Below are 14651 nucleotides of genomic sequence, written 5' to 3'. Positions count from 1 at the left end.
GTGGCTAGGCCAGAGGGTGGGGTCTGGCGCGCGGGGCGGGCGCTGCCGCCTGGCCGGCCGCGGCTGGCCCGGGATCAGGGAGCCGATGTGGAATTTCCTGCCCGGCTCGGCGCCCCTCCTGCCGCCCCCCGCCCGGCCTCGCACTCCGCTTCCGGCCGCTCTCGCTGCGGCCGCACCCGCGCCCGTGCCCGCCCCGCGCCTGCCCCGCGCCTCATGGAGGGCGCAGGGCCCCGGGGGGCCGGGCCGGCGCGGCGCCGGGGAGCCGGGGGGCCGCCGTCACCGCTGCTGCCGTCGCTGCTGCTGCTGCTGGTCTGGATGCTGCCGGACCCCGTGGCGCCTCAGGAACTGAACCCTCGCGGCCGCAACGTTTGCCGTGCTCCCGGGTAGGAGCTGGCCTGGCTGGGGGAGGGGCCGAGAGGAACGCTCTGGGCAGTGGGGTGGCGGCGCCGGGCATTGGGAGGGGGCTACCGGAACCTCCCTACACCAAGTATGGGCCCCTTCGGCTCCTTCGCCAGCGCGGCTCCGTTCCAGGCCCAGCCTCGGCCATGGGACACGACAGTGCATCCCAGGGAACCCTGGACGAGAAGTTACCTGAGGGGAGGACGGAGTGCCGTGGGCACCCAGGGGATGACACGCGTTGTCCAGGATGTCAGGAAAGACCTGGAAAAAGGGACCCTTGCCCGAGTTGTGAAGTCCGCGGGGAAAAGCTGGGGAAGGGCATTCAAGCCAAAGGAACTGCATGTGCTAAAGCCCCGCACTAGTCCGACTGGAGCTGGGAGTGGGAGTGAGGAGGAAGGTCAGGGGAGGAGGAGCGGTGCTAGCCGGGGAGGTCCTGGAGCAAGCCAGACTTGGAAAGACAGATTCGTGTCTTAGAGCGGGCGCGGGTGGGAGGGTGGTGACCCAGGCGAGCGTCGAGGAGCTGGCGCTCAAAGTGGACCAGAAGCGGGAGGCGGAAGGACTATGACAGGCACAGGCGACGGGAGGATGTGGGAACCCTGGCGACAACCAGGTGGGGATACTGGGTGCAAGAAGGGGCCGCGCAAAGGTGGGGCGCCGGCTGGGGAAGCCAGTGGGGGACAGGCAGGGGACAGGCCCGGCCGGTGGGGGAGCGAGCCCGGGAGCTTGCACGGAGGGCAGAGAGCTGAGCCCCGGACGCCAGGAGTTGGGAGCTGGGGTCGGGGGAGCCGGTGGGCTGGCCAAAGGCCACAACAAGATTAAGGGCATCTCCACGCAGGGGTGAGGAGCGGGCGTGTGGGGGCGCCTTGGCGCGGATTGGAGACGCCGCACGGGCTGGCAGCCGCAGAGGCGGCCGCCGTGCTCCGAGCTGGGTCGCGTCGGGGCGCTTGAGCCACGGAGCTAGGGCAAGCCGAGTCCAGGGGCTCGGCGCCGGAGACAAGGGGCTGCGAGGGGGCCGCGCGGGGTTTCCGAACTCTGGTCCCGAGGCGCGCAGACCCCTCCCCGCTGCGAGCCCCGCCTCCGGGGCTGGGGCCGGCCTGGCCCGCCATCTGCTTCGCATCGATGCCGCCGCCGCCGACTCCCGGGCCTCCCCGGCCCCAGGAATGCAGCGGCGGCGGCGGGCGGGGCGGTTCCTGGAGAGGGGGAGGGCGCGATCGCCGTGGGCTCTGTCTACTCACTCCAGCCCTCTTTCCCCGACAGGCCCGGGACCAGGAATGGGGGTCCGGTGCCAGGCTCTAGCTGTCCGGAGCCTGAGAGCCCTTTGCTCCCGCTCCCCTTGTCTGCAGACCTCCCAGGAGGCGCCTGCTCCAGGAACCGAGACTGAGTTTGGGTTCCCACCCTGGTGCCACTCCTACACAGCTGTGTGGACCTGGGCAAGTCATTTGACCTCTCTGGGCCTGTCTCCACCTCTGTAAAATGGGATTAGTGATCACAACCCCCTCATGGGGCTAAGTAGGGATCGCTGTGGTCATGAGTGGCAAGGGTCGATGGGAAGGACAGCCACTCTGGGCACTGCCCACCTGGGGTCTAGGTCATGTCTTTGTTGTCCTCCCACGTCTTGCAAGGCTTCCATCAGCCCTTCCCTTTCCTGGGAGGCAGGAGGATGGGGAGAGAAGAGTGCAGAGCCAGTAAAATCCTATGCACCTACACTGTGCCAGGCCTGTATTGGTGCAGGGAAGCTGCGGTGGAGACCCTGACCCTATGGCAGAAGAGACACACAGTCCAGAAAAGCAAGTGTGTCTAGACATCTAGCAAGAGCTGGGAGGTGTTGAGTTGGGGAGTGCTGTTTCCTTTAGGGTGTTCTGGGGAGACCCGCTGAGAATGTGGTGAGTGAGCACAGGCCTGCAGAAGAGCACGGAGGCTCTGTCGGTGTCTGGGGCAAGGTTCCCAAGGCAGAGGGCTTGTGGACGTACAGGAAGGATCCAGGAGGCTGGGCAGAGTCCAGGAGGGGCTGGCGGAGGAGCTGCCAGAGAGTGAGGGTGGGCAGGCCACCGTGGGCTGCCACTGCTCAGAAGACTTGGGCTTTTCCTCTGAGGGCCATGGGACCCCCTGGGGGCTTTGCACAGAGAAAGGGTGGGATCTGACCAGGATTGGCTGCCAGGTGGCAAACACTTCACACCCTGGGGGGCAGGGGGTGGAAGCTGCGGCCAGTTACAAAAAGCCAGGGAGAGGGAGGGTGGCTCTCACAAGGCTGGGATAGGGAAGGAGGAAGTGATCCCATTTTAGATGTCGTTTAGAAGCTAGAGCTCAGCGTCTTTTTTCTCAATGGATCTGGTGTAGACAAGAAAGAAGAGTCAGAGATGCTTCTCCAGGTCTCAGCCTCCCAGCCTGAAAGGACAGGCAGGGTTATCTGAGACAGGGAAGACTCAGGGTGCAAGGAGGTCAAGAGTTCAGGTTTGGGCTGGTTAAGCATGAGGCCCATGAGGTCTCCCTCTGGTTACATCATCTATTGAGCAGTTGGATTTGCAAGTCTAGCATTGACGGGGAGAGCCCTGCTGGAGGGTCCAAGGTGTTGTCGGTGTTCAGTGAGCTTCCCGAGGGAGCTAGTGTGGACAGAAGAGAGATCTGAGGATGGGGACAGAAACCAGAGGAGAGATGTCCAGGCGGGGCAAGAGGAGGGTCAGGCAGGTGTGGGGTCTGAAGGGTGTGGCAGGCAGAGAAGCTTTTCTGTCTGGATTTGGGGGAGAACATGGACAGGTATGGACACCATAAGCCAACTTGAAGATGTGAGAACTCATAGTGGGTTTGAATCACAGAAGAACTAATGCTCTATGAGGGAGAAGCCTACGGCATGTCTTGCTTGCTGAGGGGCCTGGGCCCAGCCTATGGCCTGGCTCCTCAGGGTCTTGCCGACTTACAGGGCAAGCGTGGGAGTGGCCCTGCAGCAGGCCATCTTTCCCCAGCCGTCTTTGTAAGATCTTCAGAGAGAGTGGGCTTGCCACCACCACCTGGCCTTTTCTGCCAGCCCTTCCAAGAAGGAAAGCATCATGTTCTTTTTTTTTTTTTTTTTTTTTTGAGACGGAGTTCACTCTTGTTGCCCAGGCTGGAGTGCAATGGCACGATCTCGGCTCACCGCAACCTCCGCCTCCCGGGTTCAAGCGCTTCTCCTGCCTCAGACTCCCGAGTAGCTGGGATTACAGGCATGCATCACCATGCCCAGCTAATTTTGTATTTTTAGTAGAGACAGGGTTTCTCCATATTGGTCAGGCTGGTCTCAAACTCCCGACCTCAGGTGATCTGCCCGCCTCGGCCTCCCAAAGTGCTGGGATTACAGGCGTGAGCCACCGTGCCCGGCCACATCTTGTTCTCAGTGAACCCAAATGTGCTCTGTCCTGCTGGTGGGCATTAGCTCTGCTGGGGTTAGGCCTGGGTGCCCACTAAGCCAGGGATGACCGAGTGTGCTCAGAGGCACTGCAGCCTGCCCTCAGGATCCTTTGTGTTTAGTATGTGCCAAACCACTTCATAGGTCTTGGTGCGCGCTCTCTGTCTGTCTGTCTGTCTGTCTCTCTTTCTCTCTCTCCTATCTCTATCTCTCTTTTTGAGACAGGGTTTCACTCTGTTGCCCAGGCTGGAGAGCAGTGGTGCCATCACAGCTCACTGCAGCCTCAAACTCCTTGGGCTCAAGCGATCCTCTTGTCTCAGCTTCCTGAGTAGCTGGGATTATAGGTACATGCCAGCACACCCGGCTAAAAACACCTTGGCTCTCTTAATCTTCCTACAGTAGGGCCCTACTATATAGCTAAGGAGCCTGAAGCTCAAAGAGCTTAAGCTGCATGCCTGAGGTCACACAGCAAGTGGCAAACCCAGACATCAAACCTAGCTGAGTGTGGCCCTAAAACTAGGCTTCTAGATACAGAGCCTCATGTCCAGGGCAGAAGGGGGTTAGTGCTTCCGGGGCAATTCCAGCAGGCCACCTGGCAAAGCTCCCCACAGGAGGGACACCTGCAGAGGCTCTCCATCCAGTGAACATGGTTCAGAAGTAGACACAATTGGGTGGGTGATGGCCAGCAGACCTGGGTCTCCCTGCAGATGGGCACTTTGGTGCCCCCTGGGTCAGGGCTGGGTGGGTGGAGACAGTGGGGGCAGGGGCCAGGAAAAGCCAGGCCTTTGTATTCCTGTTGCTGGTTTCCAGTTTTATTTGTGGCAAATACACTGGACCAATTCCCCAAAGTTTAGGATTTTATGGTCCTGTTTGCCAGGTCGCATCTTTGGCCTGAAGGAGAACCAAGCCTTGTTCAGGAGGAGGGGCCTCGAGGCCTAGGTGCTCTGTGCAGGGGGTGGAATTCTGTCTAGCTGGGGAATGGTTGGGGCATCCTCTGAAGCCTGGGCAGGAGCATGCCAGGCACGTACTATCCTGAAATGCATGGTGTGGGGCCAGTCTATCCCATCCCTCTAGGGTCTTCAGGCTTCCTCCCAAACTCCCCCCACCACCATGTCCTGGTTCTAGATTCAGATACTGAATCCAAGTCTGCTTGTGAAGAAGCGTGCTCCTTTTATCTAAAGTGCGAATGGCTGTTACGTGCCTTTAGGATTGAGGCGGAGTTCTGGGTCAGCTGGGACCCTAGGATCCTGCAGCCTTGGTGGCTCTTCCTTCTCAGTCTCCTCTGCCCCTGAATGTGGGCTAACCCCAGCTCATCCCCTACGAACCCTCTGTAGCCATCATGGCTTCACTCAGGCAGGGCCTTCAAACCTTTGTGCTCACACACCCCATCCACCCAGGGTTTTAGAGGTTGTGCTCTCCTGAAGTGCTGCGGTAGCATTGTATACGCTGTAAAGCCAAATCAAACGGAACAAGAGGAAGACAATCAGCATAAACAGGCCGGGCACGCTGGCTCATGCCTGTAATCCCAGCACTTTGGGAGGCTGAGGCGGGCGGATCACCTGAGGTCAGAGTTCAAGACCAGCCTGGCCAACATGGCGAAACCCCGTCTCTAGTCAAAATACAAAAATTAGCCATGTGTGGTGGCAAGCGCCTGTAATCCCAGCTACTTGGGAGGTTTGAGGCAGGAGAATTGCTTGAACCTGGGAGGTGGAAGTTGCAGTGAGCCGAGGTCGTGCCACTGCACTCCAGCCTGGGCAACAGAGGGAGACTGTTTCAAAACCAACAACAAAGGCATAAACAGATGCTCTAGTAGCTCCTTCCTCCACCCTGGTCCCTGAGTCCTTCTGCTACAGTTTGACTTTCCTCCTGCACATGGAGGACTCCACGTGTGCCTGCTCCTTCCCTAGTGGCTGGGTGGGCCTCACCCCACCTCCCTCCAGAAGCCCCTCTACCAAGTGGTCACCTCACTGTGTCTACATGCCACCCCACATCCCCCTGTCCAGAGGCTGCCCCTCCCCACTGGAGCTCAACCCCAACTGGGCATCTAGGTGTGTCCTTGTGGCCCAGCCAATCCTAGTGCCATCCTCATCATGTCACATCATATCACATCTGGATCCATGACACCCATTAGGCTGGGCCCTCCACTTGGAGGGATGCCCTAGACCCTCACGTTTGGGCAGGTCCTGAGGCCCATGGTCCTCTCCCTGGCTGCTACCTCACTGCTGTCCTTCCCGGGACTCCAAGGCCACTTTTCTCAGGCCTAATGGCTGTGGGAGGAGGACACAAAGGAGTTAGGTGAGATGGGGTGGGGGTTCTGGGCTGGAAAGTTCTTGACAGTCAGGTCTGTTTGTGGCAATCCTCCACCGCCAGACACTGCCTGGCAGGACCTCATTAACCACCCCCCTAGGACAGGAGCGCAACTGCAGAGGCAGGGAGGCTGTGCAGAGCCTACAGAGGAGCCCGGAGCAGATGGGGACTGGGGGAGGGGCATCGGGCTCAGATGTCCTCCCTCTGCTCGCAGCTCCCAGGTGCCCACGTGCTGCGCTGGCTGGAGACAGCAAGGGGACGAGTGTGGGATTGGTGAGTGGGTCATCCTGGGGACCTGGGGCGGGGGCGGGGCGGGGATCGGACGCGCAGCAGCTCTGGCCTGTCTCGTCCACAGCGGTGTGCGAAGGCAACTCCACGTGCTCGGAGAACGAGGTGTGCGTGAGGCCTGGCGAGTGCCGCTGCCGCCACGGCTACTTCGGTGCCAACTGCGACACCAGTGAGCGTGGGGGGTCGGGCCGATATTGGTCGGTGGGGCGGAATCCTGGAGAGATGGGGCCGGGTCCAAGGTGGGGCGGGGTCGGATCCGCCTTCGGGGCGGGTTCCCAGAGGTGGCGGCTGGAGTGCGGGACGCGGGCAGGTTCCGCCTGGCTGGGGGCACCTACTCAAGCACCGGGGCCTTCCACCCCCTCCGCTCCTCCCCTGCAGAGTGCCCGCGCCAGTTCTGGGGCCCCGACTGCAAGGAGCTGTGTAGCTGCCACCCACACGGGCAGTGCGAGGACGTGACAGGCCAGTGTACTTGTCACGCGCGGCGCTGGGGCGCGCGCTGCGAGCATGCGTGCCAGTGCCAGCACGGCACGTGCCACCCGCGGAGCGGCGCGTGCCGCTGTGAGCCCGGCTGGTGGGGCGCTCAGTGCGCCAGCGCGTGCTACTGCAGCGCCACGTCGCGTTGCGACCCACAGACCGGCGCCTGCCTGTGCCACGCAGGCTGGTGGGGCCGCAGCTGCAACAACCAGTGCGCCTGCAACTCGTCTCCCTGCGAGCAGCAGAGCGGCCGCTGTCAGTGCCGCGAGCGTACGTTCGGCGCGCGCTGCGATCGCTACTGCCAGTGCTTCCGCGGCCGCTGCCACCCTGTGGACGGCACGTGTGCCTGCGAGCCGGGCTACCGCGGCAAGTACTGTCGCGAGCCGTGCCCTGCCGGCTTCTACGGCTTGGGCTGTCGCCGCCGGTAAGCGCGGTCTCTGGGCCAGGGAGGGAGGAGGTGGAAGGGCGGGCCGCCGATGGGGGCAGGGGTGAGGCGGGTCCCAGCCTTCCCTAGCCTCCGACCCCTCCCCCAGGTGTGGCCAGTGCAAGGGCCAGCAGCCGTGCACGGTGGCCGAGGGCCGCTGCTTGACGTGCGAGCCCGGCTGGAACGGAACCAAGTGCGACCAGCCTTGCGCCAGCGGTTTCTATGGCGAGGGCTGCAGCCACCGCTGTCCGCCGTGCCGCGACGGGCATGCCTGTAACCATGTCACCGGCAAGTGTACGCGCTGCAACGCGGGCTGGATCGGCGACCGGTGAGCAGCCCTGCCTGCGTCGGCCCAGACACGCAGTCCCCCGCCCTGCCTCCCTAACGAAGGCCCCTCTGTCGAGGGCGCTGTGGTCCGTTTGCCTCCATTTCTGCTGACGCCTCCTCCCCTCTTTCCAAGGTGCGAGACCAAGTGTAGCAATGGCACCTACGGCGAGGACTGCGCCTTCGTGTGCGCCGACTGCGGCAGCGGACACTGCGACTTCCAGTCGGGGCGCTGCCTGTGCAGCCCTGGCGTCCATGGGCCCCAGTGAGTGCCCCGGGACCAGGAGGGGGTTGGGGACTTGTACCTGCCACAGAGGGGGGTCCAGCCAGACCCCAGGGGCCGACGAGGTGGCCTCTCCACCCTGAGCTGGGTTATCACCTCAGCCTTGGTCCCTTACCCCAGCTAGGGGGTGACAGTAGGCTCTTTGGGGGCAGTTTCCTGCCCGGATGTCGGGGAGCTCACGTTCAGCGCAGGATCTGGTGACCAGTCCAGCCTGTGTCAGTGGGCTCTTGAGGTGACCCCGAGTTGGTATAGAAGGACCAGGGACCTCCGCTTACAGCAGCCCCTCTTCCCACCTACCCGAGTCAGCCCCAGCAGTGGGCGCTGCCGCGCGGCCACCACGGATCCTATCCCCTAGGCCCCCCAACTGGTGTTGTGCAACATTCCTTTCCAAAACATCCACCACCCAATATATGCCACGGGCGGGGCGGGGCTTCGATCCCTAGACGACGAGTGGAGCGAGAGAGAGCCCGGTTCTGGGACCCTGGACCCTGGGCCCTGGCCGCGGGTGAGGGGTGAGGGTAGGGGGCATCCTAGGGGGGCGGCTGCGGCCTGCCTTGACCCTGTGTCCCGGCAGCTGTAACGTGACGTGCCCGCCCGGACTGCACGGCGCGGACTGTGCTCAGGCCTGCAGCTGCCACGAGGACTCGTGCGATCCGGTCACTGGTGCCTGCCACTTAGGTAAGTGGATGAGGGGCGTCCCGTTAAGGAATGCAGGGGTGCCAGAAACCGCGCTGACCCCATAACCCCCCACAGAGACCAACCAGCGCAAGGGAGTGATGGGCGCGGGCGCGCTGCTCGTCCTGCTCGTCTGCCTGCTGCTCTCGCTGCTCGGCTGCTGCTGCGCTTGCCGCGGCAAGGACCCTGCGCGCCGGTGAGCCCAGATACTGCCCCGCTTTCGCCTGGGTTCAGGCCGCACCCTCTGGGTGCCACCGGACCGAGATCCAACCCTTCCCCGCCCCCGCCCCGGACGTGGCCCCGCCCCCTTCTGTGCTCGGCTCCGGCCGAGATCTAATCGCCCCGCCCCACCCCTCCGCTCAGACCCCACCCCCGCAGGGAGCTTTCGCTTGGGAGGAAGAAGGCGCCCCACCGACTATGCGGGCGCTTCAGTCGCATCAGCATGAAGCTGCCCCGGATCCCGCTCCGGAGGCAGAAACTACCCAAAGTCGTAGGTAAGGATGACAGCGCGGGGTATCTGGGAGAAACACCTCTCGACGCAGGAAGCTGCTGGGAAATGGGTGTGAGGGGGTCCAGATCTCAGTGAGGAAATGGGGGACCTTGAGTGTTGATGTGCGTGGGCGCGAGGAGGTGCGACCAGAGGGAAGGTAAGAGGTGTGGCAGCTGCTGAGGGCGAGGCCAGGTAGGAAGGCAGGAGTCCTAGGTACGCCAGCTGATGTGGGCATACGTCAGAAGGGTTGGCCCTGAGAGTGATCGCATCAGGGGTGTGTGGACATCTGGTTCCCGCAGGCTCCCCCAGTCTGTAGGAGAAGGCTGTATATCCCGGCCAGACCTGCTGGGGGAATGCGTGGGCACGGGAGTGCCCTGCCCCACGGAGAGGACCCGCCCTCCTGCCTACATCCCCAGCAGTACCCAGAGATCCTCCTGGAAAGTGGGCAGGCTGGCCCCCACCCACCAACAGGATGGGGGGGTGGGGTGTGCCGCTTCTCTCCATGCTGACTCGCACCTGGGTGGTGCGAGTCACCACTTCCTCTCTTTCCCACTTATTTCTAAAGATGGAGGGGAAGGGGGCTCAGACTCTTGGGAGATGAACAGCTGAGAAAACCCCTTAGCCAAGCCGGGCACGGTGGCTCACCCCTGTAATCTCAGCACTTTGGGAGGCTGAGGCAGGTGGATCACCTGAGGCCGGGAGTTCAAGACCAGCCTGACCAACACGGAGAAACCCGGTCTCTACTAAAAATACAAAAGCAGCCGGGTGTGGTGGCGCATGCCTGTAATCCCAGCTACTCCGGAGGCTGAGGCAAGGAATTGCTTGAACCTGGGAGGCAGAGGTTGCAGTGAGCCAAGATCACGCCATTGCACTCCAGCCTGGGCAACAAGAGCAAAACTGTCAAGAAAAGAGAAAGAAGAGAAGAGAAGAGAGAAGGGAGGGAGGGAGGAGAAACCCCAAAACTGTCGAAAGAAAAGAAAAACCAAGCAAACAAGAGAGAGAGAAAACCCCTTGGCCCACCTAGCAGCATGGCATCTGGCGACATAGGTGTGGGGAGTGGACCCCATATCCCTCTGTGGAATGGAGGCCAGGCTAGCCAGCTTCTGGGGCCCCGTTGTGGGGTCTGCATCTCTGGAGGCCAGGCCTAGGGTGCAGCTTACTGAGATGGGCTGAGCCAAAGGGCAGCCCTGCCACTGCGCATTTGGGCTCAGAAGTGCTCCAAGGCTCCCTGAGTCGCACAAGGCAGGGCCTAAAACAGAGCTTGGAGGCCTTGGTGGCCTGTCCCAGCCAGGTGTCTTCTTCAGCCCCATCTCCCACCTTTCTGGTCTTTTCTCAACACGTCAGCCCAAACTTTTCCAGCTCCCTGGCTGCATACACTTGCCTTGCACCTTAACACATGTTGTGCCCATGTTTCTTTTCTGGGTTCACCTCTACTCATTCTCCAGTCCTGGCCCAGTGTCACTGTACCTGTTGAGTTGCCTGTGCCCCCTGCAGTCCGAGAGTAGGGCTGGTCTTGGTCACCCCATCAACATTTGTCACAGCAGGGGCTAATGAGGGCACCGGCTGGGGCAGAGTGGACCCCTGGCAGCTCTGCCTCATCCTTCCCCAGTGGCCCACCACGACCTGGATAACACACTCAACTGCAGCTTCCTGGAGCCACCCTCAGGGCTGGAGCAGCCCTCACCATCCTGGTCCTCTCGGGCCTCCTTCTCCTCGTTTGACACCACTGACGAAGGCCCTGTGTACTGTGTACCCCATGAGGGTAAGTAAGGCCCTGCCTGGGCATCACTCCAGCCCAGTGAAATGTTACCATGGAAAAGCTGTGTTCTGGGGGGGACACAGGAGAGGGTCAGGCAGCATGGAGAGGAAGGGCTTGGCCATGCTGGTACCTGAGGGTTGGCCACGGAGCTGAGGCCATAGAGCTGGACTCTGCTGTTCAGTACCGGAGACGGGTGTGGGGAGACGGGTAGGCCACAGCCCAGGGTTGCTTCTGGGGGAAAGTAGGCAGAGAGAAGTTTCCGGGCTTAGGTAGGGGGTGGCAGAGGAGACAGGAGGACGGGATCCACAGAGTATGGGGGTTGGATCCACAGCCTTGGATCCACAGATAGCAGAAAGGAGCCTGACCGGCTGGGATTCTGCCCTGTCTCCTCCCTTGACCGTGCCCCCAGATGCCACGGGCAGGTGACCAACTTGGAGCCTCAGAAGCCTTATCGCTTGCTCTCTTTTTTTTTTTTTTTTTTTTTTTTTTTTGAGACGGAGTCTGGCTCTGTCACCCAGGCTGGAGTGCAGTGGCATGGCATGATCTCCACTCACTGCAACTTCTGCCTCCTGGGTTCAAGCAATTCTCCTGCCTCAGCCTCCTGAGTAGCTGGGATTACAGGCGCCCACCACCATGCCCAGCTAATTTTTCTATTTTTAGTAGAGATGGGGTTTCACCATGTTGGCCAGGCTAGTCTCAAACTCCTGACCTCAGGTGACCTCAGCCTCCCAAAGTGCTGGGATTACAGGCATGAGCCCCCGCGCCCGGCTAGAAGTCTTCTCTCTTAAAGAAGGATAATGGAACCCCTGTGGGGATGTTCCAGCCTCAAATTCGATGATGTAGGCGCCCAAGGCTGGAGGGGTGTCGGGGCAGGGCTGCCAGGCTAGGCCAAGGTTGGGCTTCAGTCGCGGGAATGCGCCCATCACTCCTCCAACAGCCTGAGTTCAGAGTCAGCCGCATAGCCCGAGGCTCTGAACTATACATGTGTGGTTGGTGCTCTGTGCCAGGCACGTCTAGATGCCAGGGTGACACAGTGCCAAGGCGTGGGTAGAGGAGGAAAGGTGAAGGTTTGCGCCTGGAGGTTGGAGCCCCTAAAGGTATTCCTGAAGGCTGTGACCGCCCTGCTCTTCCCTTGCCAGAGGCACCAGCGGAAAGCCGGGACCCCGAAGTCCCCACTGTCCCTGCCGAGGCGCCGGCGCCATCCCCCGTGCCCTTGACCACGCCAGCATCTGCTGAGGAGGCGATGCCCCTCCCCGCGTCCTCCGACAGCGAGCGGTCGGCGTCCAGCGTGGAAGGGCCTGGCGGGGCTCTGTACGCGCGCGTGGCCCGACGCGAGGCCCGGCCGGCCCGGGTCCGGGGCGAGGTTGGGGGCCTGTCGCTGTCGCCATCGCCCGAGCGCAGGAAACCGCCGCCACCTGACCCCGCCACCAAGCCTAAGGTGTCCTGGATCCACGGCAAGCACAGCGCCGCTGCAGCTGGCCGTGCGCCCTCACCACCGCCGCCAGGCCCTGAGGCCGCGCCCAGCCCCAGCAAGAGGAAACGGACGCCCAGCGACAAATCGGCTCAGCCAGTCGAGCACGGCAGCCCCCGGACCCGCGACCCAACGCCGCGGCCCCCCGGGCTGCCCGAGGAGGCGACCGCCCTCGCTGCACCCTCGCCGCCCAGGGCCCGAGCGCGGGGCCGCGGCCCCGGCCTCTTGGAGCCCATGGACGCCGGCGGTCCCCCGCGTAGCGCGCCCGAGGCTGCCTCCATGTTAGCCGCGGAGCTGCGCGGCAAGACTCGCAGCCTGGGCCGCGCCGACGGGGCCCTGGTCGCGCAGGGCCCCAGGGAAAAGCCGGCGCCCCCACAAAAAGCCAAGCGCTCGGTGCAGCCAACCCCGCCCGTCCGCGCGCCCCCAGCGACCGAAACCCCGGGGCCTGAGAAGGCGGCGACCGACTTGCCCGCGCCTGAGACCCCCCGGAAGAAGACCCCCATCCAGAAGCCGCCGCGCAAGAAGAGCCGGGAGGCGGCCGGTGAGCTGGGCAGGGCGGGCGCGCCCACCCTGTAGCAGGCTGTGGCTCCTCCGCGCGCAGCTCCCTCAGCTTCGCAGCGCCGCCTGCCACCCCATGCCTCCCACGCGACTGGGCACGGGCGGCCCCCTATTGGCCGAGCACCGCGGCTAGCGGAGGTTGCGTCTCATTGGCTCAGGTCCTGCAGCCGCTCCTGGATTGGAGCAGTGTGCTCTGGCGGGAAGGGCCCATCCCGTTGGTCGAGGCCTGACAGGCGCCTAGCGGGCGACTCCCTCCCCATTGGCCGAGTTATGGAGCGCCCCGACCAGGCCGCGTCTCATTGGCCAAAGACGGGAGGGCTCCACCTAAAGACCGTCTCTTACTGGCCACGAGTGGACTTGGTTAGGGCTACCTTCTCATTGGTTGCGGCCAGAAGCACTTCTGCCCCGGCTGCCTCTCCCCTGCTAGGGCCTGGTGCCTCTGGCTGGAGGCTCCCTCCCTTGGCCGTCCCAATAGAGCCCGGGGGTACTTCCACTGGCCGGGCTCCCGGGCATTTGGTTGACCCCAGCCTGGGGAGGAGGGCTGGTCTCCGCTCCTCAGGGGCTTAGTCCGTCCCACCCCTTCCCTTCCTTGGCGCCCCGAGCCCCGATCCCCGGCCCCTCAGCTGTCAGCTGGTTTTGATGGCCTCCCACTGCCCCACATGCCGCGGGACCTCCGGGGCGACTCTAGTGGCCTGAGGAGATGTATTTATAGGCCCCCAGCAGGGCTGCTCCCCGCCGGCCGGTGCCCCAGGATGGGCTCCTCCCGGCGGGGGCTTGGCCAAAGCTTTCTTAATAAAATGCCTTTCCCCTCATGCTCTGATCACTTCCTGTCTTCAGGCTTCGGCCAAAGATGCCCCCCAGAAGTAACTTTATGTGACGACCTGTCCTGCACTCTCCCCCACCCCTTATCTCAATGGGGAGCCCTGGAGCTCCCGTGGGTCTCCCGGGACCATGGTGGAGGTGGGCTGTGTCAACCCACATGCTTCGTTTGTTTATCAAGTTTATGCGGCCCCGATCCGGCCTGCCCCATTCTGGACTGGTCACGGGGAGGAAGGCTGGGTGGGGCACATCAGGAAGAGTCCCTGACTGAAAGGCACTGGCGATGGGCCTGCCTCGGATCCAGGCCTTTTCCCCTGGCCGCCGCTGTTAAACTTGGACCTCAGAGCTGTTGGTGGCAGCTTGCGGGGGGTGCAGAGGCTGAGGCCAGGGGGCCGCGGGCGCTTACTCCAGCCAGGCCTCCTCCAGCACAAACAAGCCGGTCTCCTGCTGCACAGAGCCCTGCTGTCTGCCTCAACGGGTTCCTTGTCCTCAGCCGGAAACTCTCCTGCCTGTCAGCCCCGCCTGCTGCTGCCGGAGGTTGAGGGAGACGGAGGGAGCGCCCCAGGCAGACCCTGCTGCCTGGCCATCTATCTGTGACCATCTGTGCCCTACGGCCTCGCTGCTCCTGACCCGCCTACCCTCCCGAGCAGGCCTCCTAAGTGACCCTCCTAAGCCACAGACCCTCACCTTCCATGGCCCCTGCTGTCCCCACACTAAGTTCCCCCAGCTCCTTCCTGTCTAGTCTCCTCCGGTCTCCTACCTCTGCCCGGCAGGCCTCTTCCTGTTCTCCTGCATCTCATCTTTTGATGCCCAGCTCAAAGTCTTCCCCTGCTGCCAGGATCTTCCGATCACCCTGCAGCAGCCACACAGCACTCATTGGTCTCACGCTGGCAACTTGGGGCTCTCGTCCTGGCCACACTCTCATCCTCTGGCCAGATGCCCCACTAAGGTCACCTTTGGTCACCCATCTCAGAGGACCCAGACATCTGAGTGGAGACTGC

The 14651-nt window shown here is 62.8% G+C and overlaps 1 protein-coding gene across 2 annotated transcripts; it reads left to right on the top strand.

Annotated features, from left to right (window-relative positions):
- Window positions 1–88: 88 nt before the first annotated feature.
- SCARF2 (scavenger receptor class F member 2) lies at window positions 89–13643 on the top strand. 2 transcript variants are annotated; one of them, XM_032139682.2, is made up of 11 exons: window positions 89–383; window positions 6300–6358; window positions 6441–6542; window positions 6752–7271; window positions 7381–7599; window positions 7732–7860; window positions 8453–8556; window positions 8632–8749; window positions 8932–9047; window positions 10653–10805; window positions 11942–13643. In XM_032139682.2, the coding sequence occupies exons 1-11, from the start codon at window positions 214–216 to the stop codon at window positions 12847–12849; spliced, it is 2598 nt and encodes an 865-aa protein (XP_031995573.1). In that variant the 5' UTR covers window positions 89–213; the 3' UTR covers window positions 12850–13643. The 2 variants fall into 2 exon arrangements, with proteins under 2 accessions (XP_031995573.1, XP_058287830.1); XM_058431847.1 differs by having other exon boundaries at window positions 8917–9047.
- The last annotated feature ends 1008 nt before the right edge of the window (window positions 13644–14651 follow it).

The sequence above is a fragment of the Hylobates moloch genome, unplaced genomic scaffold (genome assembly GCF_009828535.3).
Source record: "Hylobates moloch isolate HMO894 unplaced genomic scaffold, HMol_V3 SCAFFOLD_19, whole genome shotgun sequence".
Lineage (NCBI taxonomy): Eukaryota > Metazoa > Chordata > Mammalia > Primates > Hylobatidae > Hylobates > Hylobates moloch.
Note: the sequence above shows the minus strand (reverse complement) of the source record. Positions and strands in the feature narration are given on the sequence as shown.

Bases quoted from the DNA above. Each gene is read 5' to 3' on its own strand.
- SCARF2 (XM_058431847.1), top strand. From the start codon at position 214: ATGGAGGGCGCAGGGCCCCGGGGGGCCGGGCCGGCGCGGCGCCGGGGA. The intron at 6,359-6,440 runs GTGAGTGGGTCA...TCTCGTCCACAG, and splicing joins AGGGGACGAGTGTGGGATTG to CGGTGTGCGAAGGCAACTCC. The intron at 9,048-10,652 runs GTAAGGATGACA...ATCCTTCCCCAG, and splicing joins GAAACTACCCAAAGTCGTAG to TGGCCCACCACGACCTGGAT.